The sequence below is a fragment of the Calliphora vicina genome, chromosome 3 (assembly GCF_958450345.1).
Source record: "Calliphora vicina chromosome 3, idCalVici1.1, whole genome shotgun sequence".
Classification (NCBI taxonomy): Eukaryota; Metazoa; Arthropoda; class Insecta; order Diptera; family Calliphoridae; genus Calliphora; species Calliphora vicina.
In genome coordinates this window covers 81157294-81178655 of record NC_088782.1, presented here as the reverse complement: position 1 = coordinate 81178655, position 21362 = coordinate 81157294, and the positions used below count along the sequence as shown (strand labels likewise).

The 21362-nt window shown below is 32.1% G+C and overlaps 2 protein-coding genes across 2 annotated transcripts in view; both read right to left on the bottom strand.

Moving 5' to 3' along the window:
• LOC135953161 (uncharacterized) overlaps positions 1-20810 on the bottom strand; it is a 123136-nt gene extending 102326 nt beyond the window's left edge. Inside the window, exon 1 of the mRNA XM_065502882.1 lies at positions 20664-20810. Within this exon, the coding sequence (XP_065358954.1) occupies positions 20664-20724 (61 nt within the window). The 5' untranslated portion in view covers positions 20725-20810. The remainder of the gene's footprint in view (positions 1-20663) is intronic.
• Positions 11253-12213, bottom strand: LOC135953785 (uncharacterized). Its single transcript, XM_065503792.1, has one exon. It carries the CDS (start codon positions 12150-12152, stop codon positions 11253-11255), a length of 900 nt encoding a protein of 299 aa, XP_065359864.1. The 5' UTR covers positions 12153-12213.
• Positions 20811-21362: the final 552 nt, after the last annotated feature.

Below are 21362 nucleotides of genomic sequence, written 5' to 3'. Positions count from 1 at the left end.
TCTGAGTTTTCTCTTTTCTAAAAGAAGCCGTTCAATATCTGAGTTGGAAATGTGCATATCAGTTTTAGGAAATATTTGACTCTTTGAATGATTTAGAGCCGATACAATTAATGACGTAAAGTCATTGACACTTTTATCTACATCTTCCTCACACTGAATACAAAGATCTGTGTGGATATGACTGCTTGATTGCAAATAAAAGCCGTTTAGTAGTTTGAAAATTGTAAAAACTCTTTATTTATTTAAAATGTACAACAACAGAATTAAATAGTCACTCAATGTTTTTTATACACGTTTATAAATTCGCAGAAATACAGACACATTTTATAATGTACACGAATTCACTTGAAAAATACAGCACTCAGTTGATGTTTATTCGAAAAGCGTCTCTGATAAACTGACTAACGACTGCAACCTCAGCCACTATTTATAACACTGCCATCTGCACTCTAGATTGCTCTTTAACTGTCTAGACTCTAGAGCAAGGTGTATTCAATAAGGTGAAGTTACTAGTACAGCTGATTATTGTTTGTTTTATTTATGTTGAGTTTGAAAGTGTCAAAAAGTTGTTTACTTTTTATGGTTGACATTTATAATATTTAAATTGAAAAAATAAAAAAAGGAAAATTATTTAAATAAATTTATTCAAATAAATTAAATAATACAATAATGCTGATTTTCAATACTCTTTGGAAGAATTAGGCCCTAATTTTGTAAATCACGTCACCAAAGTAATATTTATATGGAAAGCAAAAACAAAATTTCAAAAATTTTAAAAATTTGTTTTTGTTTTATATACAAAATTTTCAAATTATGAAAGGCAAACCAACGCTTGAATTTTGGTGCGTTTGTTCTGTTAAGTATTTGTATATAAAACAAAAACAAATTTTTAAAATTTTTTAAATTTTGTTTTTGCTTTTCATATAAATATCACTTTGTGACGTGATTTACAAAATTAGGGCCTTAGTTTGTGTTTTTTGGACATGTGAGTATTTTACACAGACAGGCGGACATAGCTAAATGGATTTGTTTTTCTACTAAATACCATTTGCTGATTTTCAATACCAAACTCCTTACAAGAATTATGTTGTGTATTTTGGATTTGCGAATGTTTAACATATACAGCTAAAGGCTGATGTTCAATATCAAAATCTTTTCACGAATTTGGTTGTGTATTTTGGACTTGTAAGTATTTTACACAGACAGACGGACAAAGTTAAATGCTGATTTTCAATACCAAACACCTTGGAAGAATTAGTTTGTGTATTTTGTAGAGTTGTGTAGCTCATGAATGACCTAGTTCAATTGAACGATTCACTCAACTGAGCGAAGTGAATCATTCATCATACTGAGCGTTTTCAGCTCAGCACTGAGCGTTTTCAACTGAGCACTGAGCGTTTTATGCTCATGTTTCTTTCAGTACTCATGAAAGAGCTGCACAATCACATTCATTTGATGTGTGTGAATATAAATTTAAATTTATTTAGCACAGACCTAAACCACATATTTTAGCTCAGCCCATTTTGCAGTTAACAGAGCACTGTTAATCACTTAACAGTCATAATACTTGAATTATAATAATAAGAATAAGAAAAAAAAAGAAAAAAAGAAAAAAAAACTATCCATCTGAAATAATGGATGGATATTTGAACCCATCGTAATATCAGGATTACAATAAATTTGACTTTTTTGAAAAAATAAATCTGGAGAGGATTTTTGGCCACTATGGAAATTAGGAAAAGGGCTCGGATATGACACTATATAGAAATGGTAGTCCTAGGGTCACTTAATAGAACTGTGGTAGTGGGATATCTGAAATAATTTTGGGATTCCAATAAATTTGAGTTTTGTGAAAAAATAAATCTGGAGAGGATTTTTGGCCATTATGGAAATTAGGAAAAGGGCTCTTATATGACACTATATAGAAATGGTAGTCCTAGGGTCACTGAATGGAACTGTGGTAGTGGGATATCTGAAATAATTTTGGGATTCCAATAAATTTGAGTTTAGTGAAAAAATAAATCTGGAGAGGATTTTTGGCCATTAAGGAAATTGGGAAAAGGGCTCGGATATGACACTATATAGAAATGGTAGTCCTAGGGTCACTTAATGGAACTGTGGTAGTGGGATATCTGAAATAATTTTGGGATTCCAATTAATTTCCATAATGGCCAAAAATCCTCTCCTGATTTATTTTTTCACAAAACTCAAATTTATTGGAATCCCAAAATTATTTCAGATATCCCACTACCACAGTTCCATTCAGTGACCCTAGGACTACCATTTCTATATAGTGTCATATCGGAGCCCTTTTCCTAATTTCCATAATGGCCAAAAATCCTCTCCAGATTTATTTTTTCAAAAAAGTCAAATTTATTGGAATCCTGATATTACGATGGGTTCAAATATCCATCCATTATTTCAGATGAATAGTTTTTTTTTAATTTTTTCCATTTTTTTTCTTATTCTGAAATTATTTCAGATATTGTAGGTATAAATTTGTTTATTATAATCAGTAATGCGCAGCCCATAGCACAATTGTGCAGAATCAAATCACACGTATTCTTATGCTCTTACATTTTAGTAGTCGTTGTCCACTCAACGAGACAACTAGGAATACGCATGAGCACTGGTGTATGACTTTTTCTTTATTTTTTCAGTTTTTGTATTTGTGTGTTGGTACACTGAATAAAATATAGAATTGAATGTGTTGGTGAGAGTAAGTGTATTGGTGAGAGGATTTATTTTTGCGAACCTCTGATTATAATTCAAGTATTATGACTGTTAAGTGATTAACAGTGCTCTGTTAACTGCAAAATGGGCTGAGCTAAAATATGTGGTTTAGGTCTGTGCTAAATAAATTTAAATTTATCTTCACACACATATTCATTTGTCATCTTCAATGTTTCACATGTTTCACTTTACTCGTCAATTCTGTAACATTCTTTCGCTCACTGACATTGAAAAGTGAGTGAGTATTGTGTCCTACAAAAATAAAACGATCATTCGAATGTAGGTTTGTTATGTATGTATATGATCGTATGCTGCCGGGAAATTATTTTTGCTTTGATATGATACAACGTTTGTATGTATAATGTCTCTTTATTTATTTATTATTTTATAATTATTGTTGCAACACGTTTTTAGTGTTGTCCTTCTTACAATTAATTAAAAACGGAAGTTGTAATTAAATCGAAGTTGATTGCAGTTCGTAACAGCAAAGTGTCATTGACTGACACATTAGTTTTGCCAACTATCAGACCAAGAATTATTAGAGTTATTCAAATTGTTTTTGTTTTCATGAAAGAATTTTTATATGTGTGCTATTGAATGAGTGTGAATTTATTTATGGTATGGTGATGTAGAATGAAATAAAGAAAGAGTATTGCTACAATTTGTAAGTATATTTCAAAAAATAATAATGAAAAAGGGAAATACATAATTGTTATTGTTAAAATAATAATTGTAATTGAAATTATGTAATTAATAAAAAAAATACTATTTCAAAAATACATTAGTGGGATTATATCTACCAAAAAACATAATTAAAAATATTTTTCCTTTTTCAAATTCCAGTTAATACCTATCTTGAGTTCTTTGTTAATTTTATTATTTTGTGGTAAAATAATACCTTAGTTAGTGAATGTTCTGCTTAACAAATATTGTCTAAACATTTGCTTACCATCGGAAATTAGAAATAATAAAAAATTATGTGGGTGAAGTTAGCTACGAAAGTTAGCTCCGTTTTTTAACATTTCTATGTTAATGTATAAACTAACATAGCTCCTACTCAAAGACTGTTAAGTTAACAGAGCTGCTTTATATTACACTCAGTAAACATTTTATCAATAACAACAAAAAAAAGGGGTTTACCGATCATTCAGCTTTAATATATAATAACATTTTTTTTGGATAAAAAAAAATAAATATTTATTATGAACAATCGTTGATATTTTTGCTTGTACAGTATTATCTCCTTTTGAAATCCGAAAAATTGGCCAAAAATGGAAAGGTGCTCCTTATCTACTTAATGGGGTCGAAAGCCATGTATTCATAGATTTCAGAACTGTATTGCATATATTCAGAATCAGTATAGCATTTTTGCAGCAGCATTTTCAAAATTATGAAATTGTGAATTTTGTCATATAAGGATTTTTTGAAATCCGAAAAATTGGCCAAAAATGGAAAGGTGCTCCTTATCTACTTAATGGGGTCGATAGCTATGTCTTCATAGATTTCAGAACTGTATTGCTTATATTCAGAATCAGCATAGCATTTTAGCAGTAGCATTTGTAAAATTATGAAATTGTGAATTATGTCATATAAGGATTTTTTGAAATCCGAAAAATTGGCCAAAAATGGAAAGGTGCTCCTTATCTACTTAATGGGGTCGAAAGCCATGTATTCATTTCATAATTTTGAAAATGCTGCTGCAAAAATGCTATACTGATTCTGAATATAAGCAATACAGTTCTGAAATCTATGAATACATGGCTTTTGACCCCATTAAGTAGATAAGGAGCACCTTTCTATTTTTGGCCAATTTTTCGGATTTCAAAAAATCCTTATATGACATAATTCACAATTTCATAATTTTGCAAATGCTACTGCTAAAATGCTATACTGATTCTGAATATAGAATTTTCTGAAAAATGGAAATTTTTGGCCATTTTTTCGGATTTCACAAAATCCTTATATGACAAAATTCACAATTTCATAATTTTGAAAATGCTGCTGCAAAAATGCTATACTGCTTCTGAATATAAGCAATACAGTTCTGAAATCTATGAATACATGGTTTTCGACCCCATTAAGTACATAAGGAGCACCTTTCCATTTTTGGCCAATTTTTCGGATTTCAAAAAATCCTTATACATATGACATAATTCACAATTTCATAGTTTTGCAAATGCTACTGCTAAAATGCTATACTGATTCTGAATATAAGCAATACAGTTCTGAAATCTATGAATACATGGCTTTCGACCCCATTAAGTAGATAAGGAGCACCTTTCCATTTTTGGCCAATTTTTCGGATTTCAAAAAATCTTTATATGACAAAATTCACAATTTCATAATTTTGAAAATGCTGCTGCAAAAATGCTATACTGATTCTGAATATAAGCAATAGAGTTCTGAAATCTATGAATACATGGCTTTCGGCCCCATTAAATAGATAAGGAGCACTTTTCCATTTTTGACCAATTTTTCGGATTTCACAAAATCCTTATATTTTTTTTATTTATTTATTTATTTATTTATTTCAAACAGTAATATAAAAAGCCTCTTAAGGCCAATAAACTTATATTACAAAGATATACTACTGAATAATAAATAACAATTCAAAGAATAATTAGTTTACACAACATTTAATTTTACTGGTTCCCAAACTGTTGTGTTTGTTGAAATAAATACACGCTGCTCTTCTGTTTAAAACACTATTTAATTTCATTTAAATTCATTACAAATTATTTAATTAAAAGAAAAGGATTTACAATATATTTAACACGTGTGCTCACAAGAGTAATTGAAAAAAGGAAAAAGAATAATAACTGAAAATGTATGTATTTAAGAAGATAATATAATGAAATGTCAAATATAAAAAGGATTGCCATGTTCTCAATACTGACATTACAATCTCCCACGCTTAATGAGGCACATAGTCCATATGACGGGCTGGAGGTCCTCTAGCTCGGTTGGATCGTCTTAAGCCTTCCAGTTCTTCCAAAGGTTGTGGTTGAATAAACTGTTCTGGATTTGCAGCTGTAGTTTCTATTTGTACTTCTTCAATTCTAGCTTTTTGTTGTACTGGAGTTTCCTCAAACGTTACTGTTTTTTTCGGTTTATTTACGTCAGATTTGTATAACTGGTTTATATGACGCTTTAGCTCGTATCCATTGTCCAGCTTCACTTGATAATGTAAACGACCAAACTTCGCTATTATGGTTCCAAATTTCCACGTCGGTTTGCCTTTATCGTACCATCGCAACTGTACTCTCTCTCCCACGCTAATTTGACGAACCACAGGAGTTATTAATATTGATTTTGATTGCTTTACTGGACGTATTGCGTCTAATTTGATCCTTATATCACGACCCAGATAGAGTGTTGATGGACTTTTTCCATTTGCTAATGGGGTTGCTCTATATCGAAAAAGTATTTGTTGCACTTTAACATTCAATGGTAATTTGACGTCTTCCATCGCCTTCAATTTTGATTTTAATATCTGGACGTATCGCTCTGCTAAGCCATTTGTTGCTGGGTGGCCTGGGGCTATGAACTTTTGTACCATTCCATTATCAAAACAATAATTCCTAAACATTGAACTTTGGAAAATGGTAGCATTGTCTGAGACAATAGTTTGCGGAAGACCATGTGTGTAAAAAATATCTTGTAACATTGAAATAGTTTTTTCAGTCGTTGGGAAATCTTTTGTTATACGAATTTCTGGCCATTTCGATTTTGCATCTACCAATATCAAAAAATGATGGTTTTGAAACGGTCCGGCGTAGTCGATGTGGACCCGTTGGAAATTTTCGTTTGGCTCCTCCCAATGATGTGTAACTACTTTTGGTGGGTTGTTCTTTATTTTGGCACAACTGGCACACGATTTAACAAAACGCTCAATATCGGAATCTATGCCTCTCCAAAAACAATATTTCCTCGCTAATTGCTTCATCTTTACAATACCACAATGTGTGTAATGCAGTTCTTTCAAAATTTCGTCACGTAATTTTAGTGGAATTACAACTCGTTCGCCCTTGAAGATAACACCGTCTTGAACTGAGTATTCAGCATCGTAGTTTTCACCATTTACTAAATCTTGCTTTAATTTTAACAACTCTAAATCACAATTTGTTTCTTTGGCAATGCTCGTTGCAGTAATTGCAAAAGTCGAAATTTCATTGATTTTTTGTTCTTGAATGATCCGTACTTCTTCATTTAGAAAATGTTCAAAATTTGTTATTACCTTAATTGGTGCTCTAGATAAGCAATCAGCATTGATGTTGTCTTCTGCTCTACGGTGTTTTATTTTGTAGTTGAAACCTTGAAGAAATGATGCATATCGAAGAAGTCTTGCGGATGTCATTGCAGGTGTTTTTGAATTTTGATGAAAAATTCTTGAAAGTGGACGATTATCAGTTACGAGGGTGAATTCTCTACCATAAAGATACATAAAGAATTTATCCACTGCAAAAATAATGGCTAAAGCTTCTCTGTCGAGCTGACTGTAGTTTTGTTCTGCTTTCGTTAACGAACGAGAAATAAATGCCACTGGACGTTCTTCTCCATTTACTTCGTGTGACAACACCGCTGCTATGCCGGTTGGGCTGGCATCACACGCTAGAGTTACAGGCAAATTTTCATCATAAGGTACTAGTACTCTGTCAGTTAGTATTTCTTCTTTCAACCTTTTGAATGATTCTTCACACTTGGCAGTCCATATAAATTTGTTGTTTTTCTCTAACAGCTGGCGTAATGGAAACGTAAGTGTTGATACATGGGGTATAAATTTGGAATAGTATGTAACCATACCAAGAAACCTCCTCGTGTCATCTACGTTTTGTGGTTCTGGAAGAGCCATAATCGCTTGTACCTTTTCCTGGCATTTTGAAATTTTATTGTGGCTTACTACATATCCAAGGTACTTGATTTGATTTTTGTAATATTCGCACTTCTTTTTATTTAAGTGTAATTGATACTTATTTAACCTTTCTAGGCATTTGATTAGTCTTTTTTCGCACTGGTTCATTGTTTCCCCATGAACTACGATGTCATCAAAGTATGAAATTGTACCTTCTAACCCTTGTAAAATTTGGTCTAAAATTCGATTAAACTCACTTGGAGCGGTTTTTATTCCGAAGGACAAACGGTTCATGAGGTATGTACCTCGGTGGGTTGAAATAGTTTGTATTTGTTTACTTTCATCATCAACCAGCACATGTAAATATGCTTTATAGACGTCTAACTTACAAAAGTATTTCGAGTTTTTCAAACTGTTGAAAATTTCGTCTATTCTTTTTATAGGATAGTGAGCTGCTTCTAGCTGCGGATTAACTGCGACTTTATAGTCAACGCACAAACGGACATTACCATCAGGTTTCGGTATCACCACCAATGGTGAACCCCAATTGCTGGTATTGACTTTTGTTATTATACCTTCACGTTCTAAACTTTCTAGCTCACGATCCACTTTTTCTCGCAATGCGAAAGGCACTTGCCTTTCCTTAATAAACACAGGTTTTGCATCTTTATGTAATTTAAGACTACAAACTAGCTCAGGAATGCACCCTACCTTCTCCTGAAATATTTCAGAGAATTGCTGCTCAATTTGTGTTATTGAATTTACTTGATAGTTATTTCCTTGTTCACGCTCGTCTTGATCAATGTCTGCAAGGTTGATTTGTAAATGTCGGATCCAGACACGACCCAACAGTGCAGAATGCTCTGACGACACAATATACATTTCTTCATTTGATGTCTTGTTGTTATATTGTACATTGACGTTAACAACACCCAAAGGTACAAAAATATCACCGGTGTACGCTCGAAAGGCAATATTGGTTTTGTTGATATTTGCTTTTATGTTTAATTTTTTAAAATCTGTCTCCGGCAATAAAGTAAAACCCACACCTGAATCAACTTCAAATCTTTGCTCTTTGTTTTCTATTTTCACTTTTATAAAAAATTTGTGTGCATCTACAGATGAAATAACGTTTTTATTGTAAATATCGATGATTTGGTTAACACCAAAATAATCTTCATCACTTGTGTACGTCTCAATTGAATTTGATGTATTGTTGTTTTTGTTTGATTTGTTTTGTTTAATTTTACTTTGAATACATACTTGCTTGACATGACCAGTCTTGCCACATGATTTGCATTTCAAATTATGTTTGTTTATTGTGCACTCTGTTGATAAGTGATTGTTACGACCACATCGAAGACACAAACCTTCTATACCTAGCTCACTGTAATTTACTCTTGTTTTTGATTTTGATGTTTGATTTTTAGATATGTTACGATTACGATTCCTTCCTTTACGATTGTGTGTGTGTGTGTATTGTGTTTGATGTACATCAGTTGTTGAACATGAAGAACTATTGCCAATCACTCTGTTGTCTACTTTTGCTGCTTCTAATGCTGTTGCTTTTTCTACAATCTCCTTAAATGTAGCTTTCGGATTTTGTAACAATTGTTCACGAATGTAAGAATCACGTAAACCCCTGATGAATTGAGCTCTGAGAAAAATGTCTGCCACCGACTTTTTACATTCACACACAAATTCACATTCAATTCCTCTTTTTTGTAAAACCGCAACGAATTCTAAAATAGACTGGTTCTCGTTCTGAACTTCACATAGGAAACAGTGCTGTTCCACTAAGACATTCTTTTTGGGACAAAAATGTGTTTCCAAAAGCGCAACAATCTCATCATATTTTAGTTGATTAACGTCCTTAGGAGCTGCTAATGTGGTCAACAGCGAATAAGTTGGTGAACCAATGTATTGTAGTAACAATTTTGCACACATCTCCTTATCCTCAAAAATCTTTTTGATCTGAAAATGAATTTGCAGACGATCCTTGTATGTTTTAAATTGTTCAATTTTGGGATCAAATGCGTCAAAGCTTGATATAATGTTAACGCTGGTGTTGGACGTTTGTTGACTCTGCTGGATTTGCTGGCGTTGCATTGCCGCGGTCATAGCTGTAATCGCTTGCAGCAATTGTTGGACTTGAGCCTCCATTTCTGAGGTTATGCACGATTATGTTCTTCCTAGTTTTTCTTCGTCGCCAATTCTGTTGTGTTTGTTGAAATAAATACACGCTGCTCTTCTGTTTAAAACACTATTTAATTTCATTTAAATTCATTACAAATTATTTAATTAAAAGAAAAGGATTTACAATATATTTAACACGTGTGCTCACAAGAGTAATTGAAAAAAGGAAAAAGAATAATAACTGAAAATGTATGTATTTAAGAAGATAATATAATGAAATGTCAAATATAAAAAGGATTGCCATGTTCTCAATACTGACATTACACAAACCTAAAAAAGTAAAAGTTAGATGAAAGATTTTTTGCAAAATGATCCCAAAACAGCGTAAAGGCAAATTAAATAGAAATAAATATACATATATATATCAATATCCGAATCATTATTTGATTATATATTAGATAGAATTAGAGAATTGACTACAAATTAGTAAGACTTTGAGACAACTTAAGACGAAAAGCATTGTTAGAGTGAGAAAACACACGGAGTTCCAAGGGCAAATAGTTCCACCGACGAGCCACTCTTACAACAAATGATCTTTCAAAAACGGAGTTATTAATCCTCGGTATAAAAATCTGTGGGTTTCTAGACGAATGCAAAAAATTAAATCTTGAGCAAAATTGTTGTGGGACCCCTCTTCTAATGGCCCTGTAGAAAAAAAGCAAATTACGCAAACGCACAAAATTATCAAAAGTACAGCCAAGAAATCGTTGCACATACCCCGATATATGGTCACGCCTACGAATACCATAAACATATCGTACAATCGTGTTTACAATGCGATTCAATCGAGAAGTAATAGAGATCAAAGTACCCGAAACAATCTCAATGCCATATAAAATCTGCGGCATCAACACAGTACGTGCCAAAAGTGTTCTAACACGACAAGGCAAGTAAATGCTCGTTGAATAAATTCTACGCAAAATACCAGAAATACGGAAACTAATATGATCAACATGGCCAGAAAAAATTAAATGCCCATCAATATATATACCTAAACATCTCATCCTATTAACAATATCAATGATAGTTCCCCCAATAGAAATATCAAAGCCATGAAAATATCTCTCAGAATCTCCAAACAAAATAGCTTTAGTCTTAGAAGAATTAACCGAAAGACAATTCCGCGTTGACCATAATAAAAATCGTTCAAGAGTATGGTTAATACCAGATCGAAAAGTATCATCCCAACTCCGAACACCTGTGAATAACAGCATTACATCTTCAGCAAATAAATAAGATCTACAAAAATTATTGTCAATATAACCCGGTAGGTCATTTACATACAGAATAAAGAGAAGAGGGCCCAGAACTGATCCCTGAGGAACACCTGAGAAAAGACTAAGTATCCTAGAATAATCACCATCAACATCTACAAATTGATATCGATCAGATAAGTATGAAAATATTAATCTACATGCTGTTATCGAAAAATTAAAAAAGTTTCTTAGTTTTCTTATCATGATATAATAATTCACAGAATTGAAAGCCTTAGCCAAATCAAGAGAAATAAGTGCCAAAAATCAGTCATGTTAAGCAAAAGAGATGTTGTATTATGGCCACGACGAAAAGCATATTGTGAACCAACAATGCGTTCATTAGTAAATGAGAGTATCTGATCTTTCATGATATGCTCCACTGCTTTAGATAAAGAAGGAAGAATAGAAATTGGTCTCAAATCTTCAAATCCTCTACCATTTCCGGATTTAGGTATTGGCACAACACGAGCTGTCTTCCATGCTGAAGGAAAAACTGAGGTAGTTAATATTGTATTAACATGATGAGTAATAATGCGGGATATGTAAGGATAAATAGTTTTAAAAAAACGAATAGGAATCAAATCTACACCAACAGATCTAGACTTGACCCTACAAACCGCCTCATAAAACTCATATTCACTCACACATCTAAACGAGAATGATCCATCAACATTTTCAAAAGAACCAAAATCGAAATTAATGTCATTATTACTAGAAGGAATAACATTAACAAAGTAATTGTTGATATCATCTACATTTAAATCGCATACCCGCTCGTTACTCCCCATGACTCCAGACCCTTTCAAAACCCTCCACAAACCAGGTCCATCAAGACCAGAGAATAAACTAGTGTAGAATCTCCTTTTTTCCCTACGAATAACATTCTTCGCCCTGTTTCGATACCTACAGTAGACATTCCAATTAAAGGTAGACTTATCAGAAAGAAAAGCTGAATAAGCCAAATTTCTCAATGATGTAGCAAGCAAAATGTCTCTTGAATTCATCCAACTATTATCATCCTGCCGAATTCTCCTTCTCACCACAGGAACAAAATTATAAAGAGAATTAATCAAACTACTCAAAACTGAGCTTTGAAGTTCCACATCATTAGACATTAAATAGTTATTTAAATCAAATTCAGACAATGCAAGTAGAAGACCATCCCAATCAATCCTATTAAAGTCCCGAAACTCGATAAATTCACAACGTCGCAAAATATTAAAACCAAAAACAGCAAAAATCAAAGAGTGGTGAGAAATTGATGGACATTGAACCTGGTCCGAGAATAATATTATCGACTGGTCACTTACAAGCCAATAGTCTAATAGAGAAGTACTATAATGTGCCACATCAAAATAAGTCGGCCTAGAGTTATGATGAATAGAAATACCAAATCGTGTACACATAGATCTCATTCGGACTGATCTAGAATCATTGAACATGCTACAATTAAAATCACCAACAGCCACTATATTAGAAAACCTCAAAAGTAACTCATAATGCAAATTCTCAAAGGCCTCCAAGTCTCCATGCGGCAAATAGACCACCCCAAAAAGTACTCTAACATCACCAAATACAGTTTCAATAAAAATTGATTCACAACCCTCAGTAGATACTTTCAAAACAACCTTGAACCCAAGCTCACGGGCTATATAAATGCAAACGCCACCACCCCTACCAACAAGCCGATCGTTTCTAATCAATCTATAACCATCAATGTGTACTGAGAGGTCTGTCACATAAGGTTTAAGCCATGTCTCAGAAACTGCAATGATATCAAAATTGCCACTCACAATATTCCTAAATTCTTCAAATTTAGTAGCATTTCGAAATGGTCTGATACTTTGACAGTTCATATGTCCTATTTTAAGTCGATCCGAAAATGAAATTAATTTAGTTTTTATGAAAGAACCACTGCTGATAATGGGATCAAAACTGTTATCATTAATAGACATCAAAAGAAAAAATTATACGAACGGCAGGGAACCAATTGTAACTAAATGAGTGTGATATATCCATTACAAAAATATAATAATTATAATAAAAGAAAAAATTGATTAAATTTCTATATAATAAACAATTCAATTACAACTTAGCTATCATAAGTAATAATATATGAGATCATAGTATAATACGTAAGTTATTACAAAAAAAAGGGGAAAAATAAAAAAAAAAATAATTAATATAAACTTGAAATGAGAATGAAGATAAATAATACAAACTAGATTTATCAGATTGTTAACTTAATATGCCTTTTACACCAATGAATAATTTTTATTTATTAAGTTATTTATTGAAAAACTACTAAAATTTCATCAGTTTATTCCATATAAATCCAACGCTACTTTGAAATTAGTTATGGATGAAAACCCATTAAAAACTACCAAAAACACAATTGTTTTAAATTAGTTTTTAAATGTTTTATGCATAAAAAACAAAAGTTATTTTGATAATAAATAGAAATCTGTATATGTATTGGTATATAAGTATATTGAATTCCAAATATCGATGCATATTAGTTTTAGTGTAAAGGACATATTAAAAGGCTAGATTAATTCATAGCATTGTGTGTAGTTAAATCTAATTAGCAAAAAAAATAATTTAAAAAAGAAATGTTAACATTTTTCGGCATAAAGAATTGAGGTTAGATGCAGCTGGAGAAAAATGGTCATTGAGGTAAACCCGGTTTTCAATTTCACCACCCAATATATCTTTTAGCCTAAGCGATTTAGTTCTAAAATATTCCTTCATAAGTGAGTCACGAATGCCAACATGATTAAATTTGACCAGTAAAAGATTCTTGTTGTTCATGTAACTACATGATTCAAATCATGAGCAGAAATATTAATTTTGTAAAATGAACATAAGGAGATTATCACAGATGTTAAATCATTAAGTCCGGATGGCAAACCACTCACAACTATATCAGAACGATTTAATCTATGATGCAAAACATTAATTTCCTTTTCAAGGGCTGACATTTTAGAAGTAGTTGATGCATCAATATTGTTTATTAATTTGCTGCAGGCGACAATGTCTGTTTTCATTTGCTTCATGCATGATGATATTTCATTTTTAAAATCAGATAAGACCTGAGCCATTGTATTTTTAAATTCAGTATTGTCATTTTTGGATGCATTAACAAATTCATCAAAGCTGCTTTTAATAGACCTCACGTCTTCACGAAGAGAGCAATCATCAACACCATCATCACCACAACCGGAACACGCAAATGAGAAGGATTTTGGTTTTTCTTTAAAAAGGGCAAAATGTTTCTCAGTAACATCAGCACATTTTAGATGCAACCATCGTTTGCAGACTCTACACTGTATGCTACCTTGGGACTTTCCAACCGCTTCATTACACAAGCCACATTTATAGACTTTGGTGACAGGCATATTTGCAAACAGCAGCAACAAAACAACAACAGCAATAACTAGAACAGTTAGATATTCTGCAGTACACAATAGCAAATGCAGACAAATTTAGCAATCGTTCCAAAAGATATTTATACCTCAATAATTTAATATGTATATTGTCCAATAGATAATATTAACAAATATCACCAAAAATATATATTTTCTTCCTCCTTTTATGAGTTAAATAAGTATTTTTTTTTCTCAGAATTGACAGCTAAGATAAAAATGTGCACTATTCAGGCATAGCGTTGCCAGATCAATTCTTGATTCAGAATTTCATAATTTTGAAAATGCTGCTGCAAAAATGCTATACTGATTCTGAATATAAGCAATACAGTTCTGAAATCTATGAATACATGGCTTTTGACCCCATTAAGTAGATAAGGAGCACTTTTCCATTTTTGGCCAATTTTTCGGATTTCACAAAATCCTTACACATCTGCTCAAAATAATAGATACACCTAATTGGAAAAAATTTAAATGGCGGTAACATTGAAAATTTCCTCGCAAGCGTTAAGAATACATCATATTATTAAAATTTCTATCTGGCAATGTCATGTCAGTCAAAAATCTGGCAACTATTTGCTTTCATGTTGATTTTTAAAAACGAATTTATTTTAATTACAAAAAATTATTTGCTCATAAAAATAGATACACATCAGTAATTTGTAATTTGTTTATATACAATTTTTTTTTTGTGCAATTTTTTGTTTCTATTTACGTGAAACAGTAAGTATAATTTAAATTTTAGCAACAATTTTATAAAAAATAGGACTCTTTTGAAGAAAATGGGACGAAATCATCATTGTACCGAAGATGAGAAAAAAATTGTTAAAACGATGAGAAATCAAGGAAAATTATTACGGGAAATAGCAAAGAGCATAGGAAGATCTTTACATTTTGTCCAAAATGCTTTATCTAAAAAACAAAAAAGAGAAACTCGCGGTAGACCAAAGAAAACCAGTCCAGAAACAGATAGGCGGATCGTCCTTATGGTTAAAAAAGACCCTTTCATATCATCGAAAGCTATTTCTGCGGAGCTATGTAACGAAATCAGTCCACAAACAGTTCGTCGTCGTCTTTTACAAGCTAAATTGCCGGGAAGAATTGCCAGAAAAGTGCCACTAATGCGCCAAAAAAATATCAAGACAAGATTAGAATTTGCTAAAGAGCACTTACAATGGTCCGGGTGTGAAGCCAAAAAAAAATGGAGAAATATTTTATGGAGCGACGAAACAAAAATAAATTTGTTTGGAAACGACTGCCAAAGAAATGTACGCCGACCAAAAGGAAAAGAATTCCACGTTAAATTTACAAAAAAGACGGTAAAACATGACGGGGGAAACATAATGGTTTGGGGTTGCTTTTCATGGAATGGTGTTGGTCCGATATTCCGAATAGAAGATACCATGAATGCTAGTGGGTATAGAGACATATTGGAAAACGTAATGCTTCCATATGCATCGGAAAATATGCCATTAATATGGACATTCCAGCAGGACAACGACCCAAAACATAGTTCAAGATTAGTTAAAAACTGGTTCTTGGAGAATTACGTACCTGTTTTAAGCTGGCCCAGCCAATCCCCTGATTTAAACCCAATAGAAAACTTGTGGAGTGAATTAAAGATAAGGCTTTCGAAGGAAGTTTTCAAAAATAAAGACGATTTATGGGAGAAAACGCAAAAAATATGGTACGAGATTCCATTGGAGAAGTGTCAGAACTTGATATCCAGTATGCCCAGAAGAGTGGAGAAAGTTTTACAAAACAAAGGTGGATATACTGGATACTAGCTTTACTTTAATAATAAACTAATTTTTTTAAGATAAAATTTATTAGCTTTTGTTTAATAAGAATTTTTAAAAATGTATCTATTATTATGAGCACCAAATTTTTCGAAATTTAAGAAATTTAATTTACTTTATAATATTTATTATTAATTATGAAATATTTTGTTTTTGTTTTTTACTCTCCTTTTAACTATAAATAAAAATCGACTGAATTTTTTTTATAATTTTACAATATACCATTATTTTTTTTCGTTTTTAAAAAATAAATTTTGGTGTATCTATTATTTTGAGCAGATGTGTATATGGCAAAATTCACAATTTCATAATTTTGAAAATGCTGCTGCAAAAATGCTATACTGATTCTGAATATAAGCAATACAGTTCTGAAATCTATGAATACATGGCTTTCGACCCCATTAAGTACATAAGGAGCACCTTTCCATTTTTGGCCAATTTTTCGGATTTCAAAAGGAGATAATACTGTACAAGCAAAAATATCAACGATTGTTCATAATAAATATTTATTTTTTTTATCCAAAAAAAAATGTTATTATATATTAATGCTGAATGATCGGTAAACCCTTTTTTTTTTGTTTTTAGTGATAAAATGTTTACTGAGTGTAATATAAAGCAGCTCTGTTAACTTAACAGTCTTTGAGTAGGAGCTATGTTAGTTTATACATTAACATAGAAATGTTAAAAAACGGAGCTAACTTTCGTAGCTAACTTCACCCACATTAAAAAATTAACTCTTTTTTCCGCAAAAATATTAGTTTAAATAAAATACAATTTGATTTTTTAAAATTTTAATCAATTATTTCACGCAAAAATCTCTAATTGTCAAAAGACTGTGTGTTTTTACAACTAACAACAGAAATAATTGATTTAACTCACTACAAGCAATTCTCAAAATGAAATGGTCATTATACAACATACTGAGCTAATGAGCTAAAAGAGCGACCTAGTTCATTTCAGTGAGCTGAGCTGAAAAGAGCGGTCACTTCACTGAGCTAATAAACCCAACTCTAGTATTTTGGACTAGAGATTGTTTTACACAAACAGATGAACACAGTTAAATGCATAGTTCAATAGTTATATTGTAATCACTAAGCTTTTAATTCCCGTTCGACGTTTTTATACAAAATTACCAGTAATTTATTTGTTTTTTTTTAATTTTTCATGTCACTTCAGTTTTGACATTCTCAATCTCTTGACAGATAACAAATAATGTCTTTGTTGTATTTGTTGTCGATACGCTCTCACCTGATTAATACTCCTTGGTCTAGAGCTTTCTAATACATACGCCATCTGTGGTGTACTTTCTACAATGTTCTTTAACTGAATATTCGAATTCAAATATACGGTCGCAGCAAACAGCGTTGCCATACTTACGATCAATGGTCAACTGAAAGCTTTTATTCAATGTTAATAATGCCCACAGATATGTTACAGTTTGCTATTACAGCACTGCTATTTGAAAGCATTATGCTACTTTTAAATCAGCCGTTAAAATCATTATATTTGAATTCAAGTACAATTTCGTAAAAATATATTTCGATATTATTTTTTTGGCCCCAGGACCGCATATTGAAACTGGCTGAAATAAGTCCATTATTTCACCTAGCCCCACATACAAATGTCCTCCCGAAATTCTACTTTATCGGTCATTAATGTTTAATTTATTTATGTATCTCCACAAATTGCGCTCCAAATAAGTTTTATAAATCTCTTAAAAATGTTGGTATACACACAAAATTCAACATAAATAACTTTCGTACGTAAATCACACGACCTAATTTCATGGTGATCGGTCCATAATTGGTCATAGCATCCCTATAAGGCCCATTTCCGAAAATCACTCACGAATATTAATTTTTGATGTTTTTGAAAAGAACATTTTTTTGCTCATTTACTTAGTGTAGGGTATTATCGGTCAAGCCCGACCATAGAAATGGAATTAACGAATTAATCGACAACGAATCATAATATTTTTAAAACAATCACACATTGAATATCTTGCTAACATTGTTAATCCGAATTTAATATTAAGTATTGTCATAAAAATTATTAAGTATTGTCATAAAAATACATTATCAATTTTAGCCGACATTTAAGGCGCCGCCGTTACATTCTTGTTTAAGCCGCCGCCGCCGACTAAAATATATCCTGCCGCCGCCGCCGATCATTTTAATTCGCCTTTTTTCTCTGGTTCAGATTGCATTGATATGTTCACAAGAGTTTAGAGTTGGGCATAATCGTTCTTTTTACTGATTGGTCGTTTTTGTTCAAAACAAATAAATGAACAAGTTCGTTCTTTTTGTTCAGTTGGTCACTTCTATTCTGTGGTGTTTAACTGAACTAAGTGAATGAACAATTGCTGTCTTAATGTTTTTGCAGTGAACAAAACGAACAGGTCACTTCTGCTTTTGGAAAAAGAATTTGATATTAATAATAAAGAAAAGAAGACGGAATTATATAAAATTCAAACAACATAAATCCCATTTAAAAGTGTATTCAAAATATAAGTTTCATATAATGACAGATGACGAAAAGGAATAAAGTGAATAAAAAGAACAATAAAGAACAAGATGATTGAACAACTTCACATTGTTCATTTGACTGAATTGTTCAATTGAACTTGTTCGTTCATGAACAACCCAACTCTTGAAGAGTTATTCAGATCTACCGTAGCTACAACTTTGCTAAATATTGTTAGTGAAAAACAAGTAAGAGTGCTATATTCGGCTATGCCGAATCTTATATACCCTTCACCTTTGTTGTGGATGCATTATTATTTTTTATAATAAGTATATAGGTATGTATGTACATTGCCCACTTTCAGCGTACAGCATCCTAAATTTATCAAGAACACAAAAAACAACAACAACGCCAAACGAAACAGAACACCAAAAGAAAAAACAAAATACACAAGGCAATGAAACCAACACACATCCAAACATACGTTTAATTGTATAAAAAACAACAACAACGCCAAAAGAAACAAAACAGAAAAGAAAAACAAAATACGTAAAGCATGCACATTCAAACATACGATTTGTTGAGTTTTTGTCAAAAAAAACCAACACACAACCAAACAAAAGTTTAGTTGTATAAAAAACAACAACAACGCCAAAAGAAACAAAACACAAAAAAAAACAAAATACGCAAAGCTTGCACATCCAAACATACGTTTTGTTGTTTTTTTTTGTCAAAAAAACCAACACACAACCAAACAAACGTTTAGTTGTATAAAACAACAACAACGCCAAAAGAAACAAAACACAGAAAAAAACAAAATACGCAAAGCTTGCACATCCAACCACACGTTTTGTTGCTTTTTTGTCAAAGCATGCAATACATTGTATTTTTTGATGAAATTTTCAGAGGTTGTCTCGGATTTTTGCTCATATCTCCGTTATTTATGGACGGATTTTGCTGATTTTAAATAGCAAAATTCTGGAAAGTATGTCTGACAGAATTGTTGAAGATTTGGATCCCGGAGATATCTGGGGCCTTCAGAAAATTGATTTCAACAGACAGACAGACAGACGGAGATGGCTTAATCGACTCCGCTATCTATAAGGATCCAGAATATATATACTTCATAGGGTCGGAAATGAAAAATGTAGAAATTACAAACGGAATGACAAACTTATATATACCCTTCTCACGAAGCTGAAGGGTATAATTAGGAGTCCCTGGAAGTTATTCTAAAAAAAGGAAAAAAAAATTTTTTCTTCCTATATTTTTTCAACAAAAGTGCACGAAAAAACAATTTTTTGGAAAACAATTTTAACAAAATTTATTTGGCGGACTCTTAGCTATATTATTGTCATATAAAGTTAGCCGTATCACAAAGTCTGATGAAACCTTTTTTTAGAGGCCCCACTGATTTTCAGAAACTTTGGGGGCCCATAAAAAAAAATCGTCACCAAAATGGACAAACTAAGGATAGGGTTTTACCAGCCTTTGGTAGTAGAGTCGAACCTATACTGTCACGATCTTGTGTTTTTCCAAGTCTTCATTTATTGCATAGTTTAATTGAATAGTGAGGGCTTTACTTATTTATGTAAAAACTTTATATATACTAGGATCGCCTGGTGGCCGAAATTCGACCACTTTTATGGAAAATTTTTAAATATTGGTTTATATTGTGCACATCTAGAGAAAAAAAAATAAAAGTGTACCACAAAAAAACGTATGGCCTATTTATATATAAGATTGTTTATAAGCTTAGAATATGTAAATATTGAAATATAAAAACAAGTTTTGACGGAGGCAAGAACCAAACAAGCGATAATAAGGTAATCAGCTGTTTGACAGACTCCACCTAGTATAAATTCGCCTTGATGAATTCTTCAAAACTTTAATATAACTTTTCATTATTGATCCATTACTATTATGAAATTGTACATACCGTGGATTATATCGCCACATTTTTCCTTTCCAAAAGATTTGATTAGTACTAAAGGATGCATGTCTAAACCAGTGAACAAAATTAGAATTAACAATTATTGCAATGTAAACACTCTAAAGAAAAACTGTTTTTGTAAATATTTTACGTGAAGATTACAATAGGAATATTGCATATACAATTGTCAATTTTATTTAAAGGAATTTTTCAGTGTTGCAAAAAAGGTACTAGTTGGTACGAAGTGAATTTAATAAGGTGTCATTAGCAGCACAGCTGTTTATAGGAATAGTCCCTTTTACGGGAAACGTGGGAATTGGTACGTCGGTACAAGCCATATATATTATGAAAGTAGACAGTTTTTGGAACATAATGAGACAATCGTGCTAAAAATCGTGTGAGTGGTTCCACAGAAAATTGGGTTCCTCCAAAATGGCCAAACAAAATTGCTGCTGATTTATTACGGAAAACGTGGGAAGTGGCTCGGTACAAGCCATATATATTATGAAAGTAGACAGTTTTTGGAACAAAATGAGCCAATCGTGCTAAAAATCGTGTGATTGGTTCCTGAGAAAAATGGGTTCCTCCAAAATGGCCAAAAAAATCGTTGCTGATTTATTACGGGAAACGTGGGAAGTGGCTCGGTACAAGCCATATATATTATGAAAGTATACAGTTTTTGGAACATAATGAGGCAATCGTGCT

Coding starts and splice junctions, on each gene's coding strand:
- LOC135953785 (XM_065503792.1), bottom strand. CDS start 12,152: ATGTCTAATGATGTGGAACTTCAAAGCTCAGTTTTGAGTAGTTTGATT.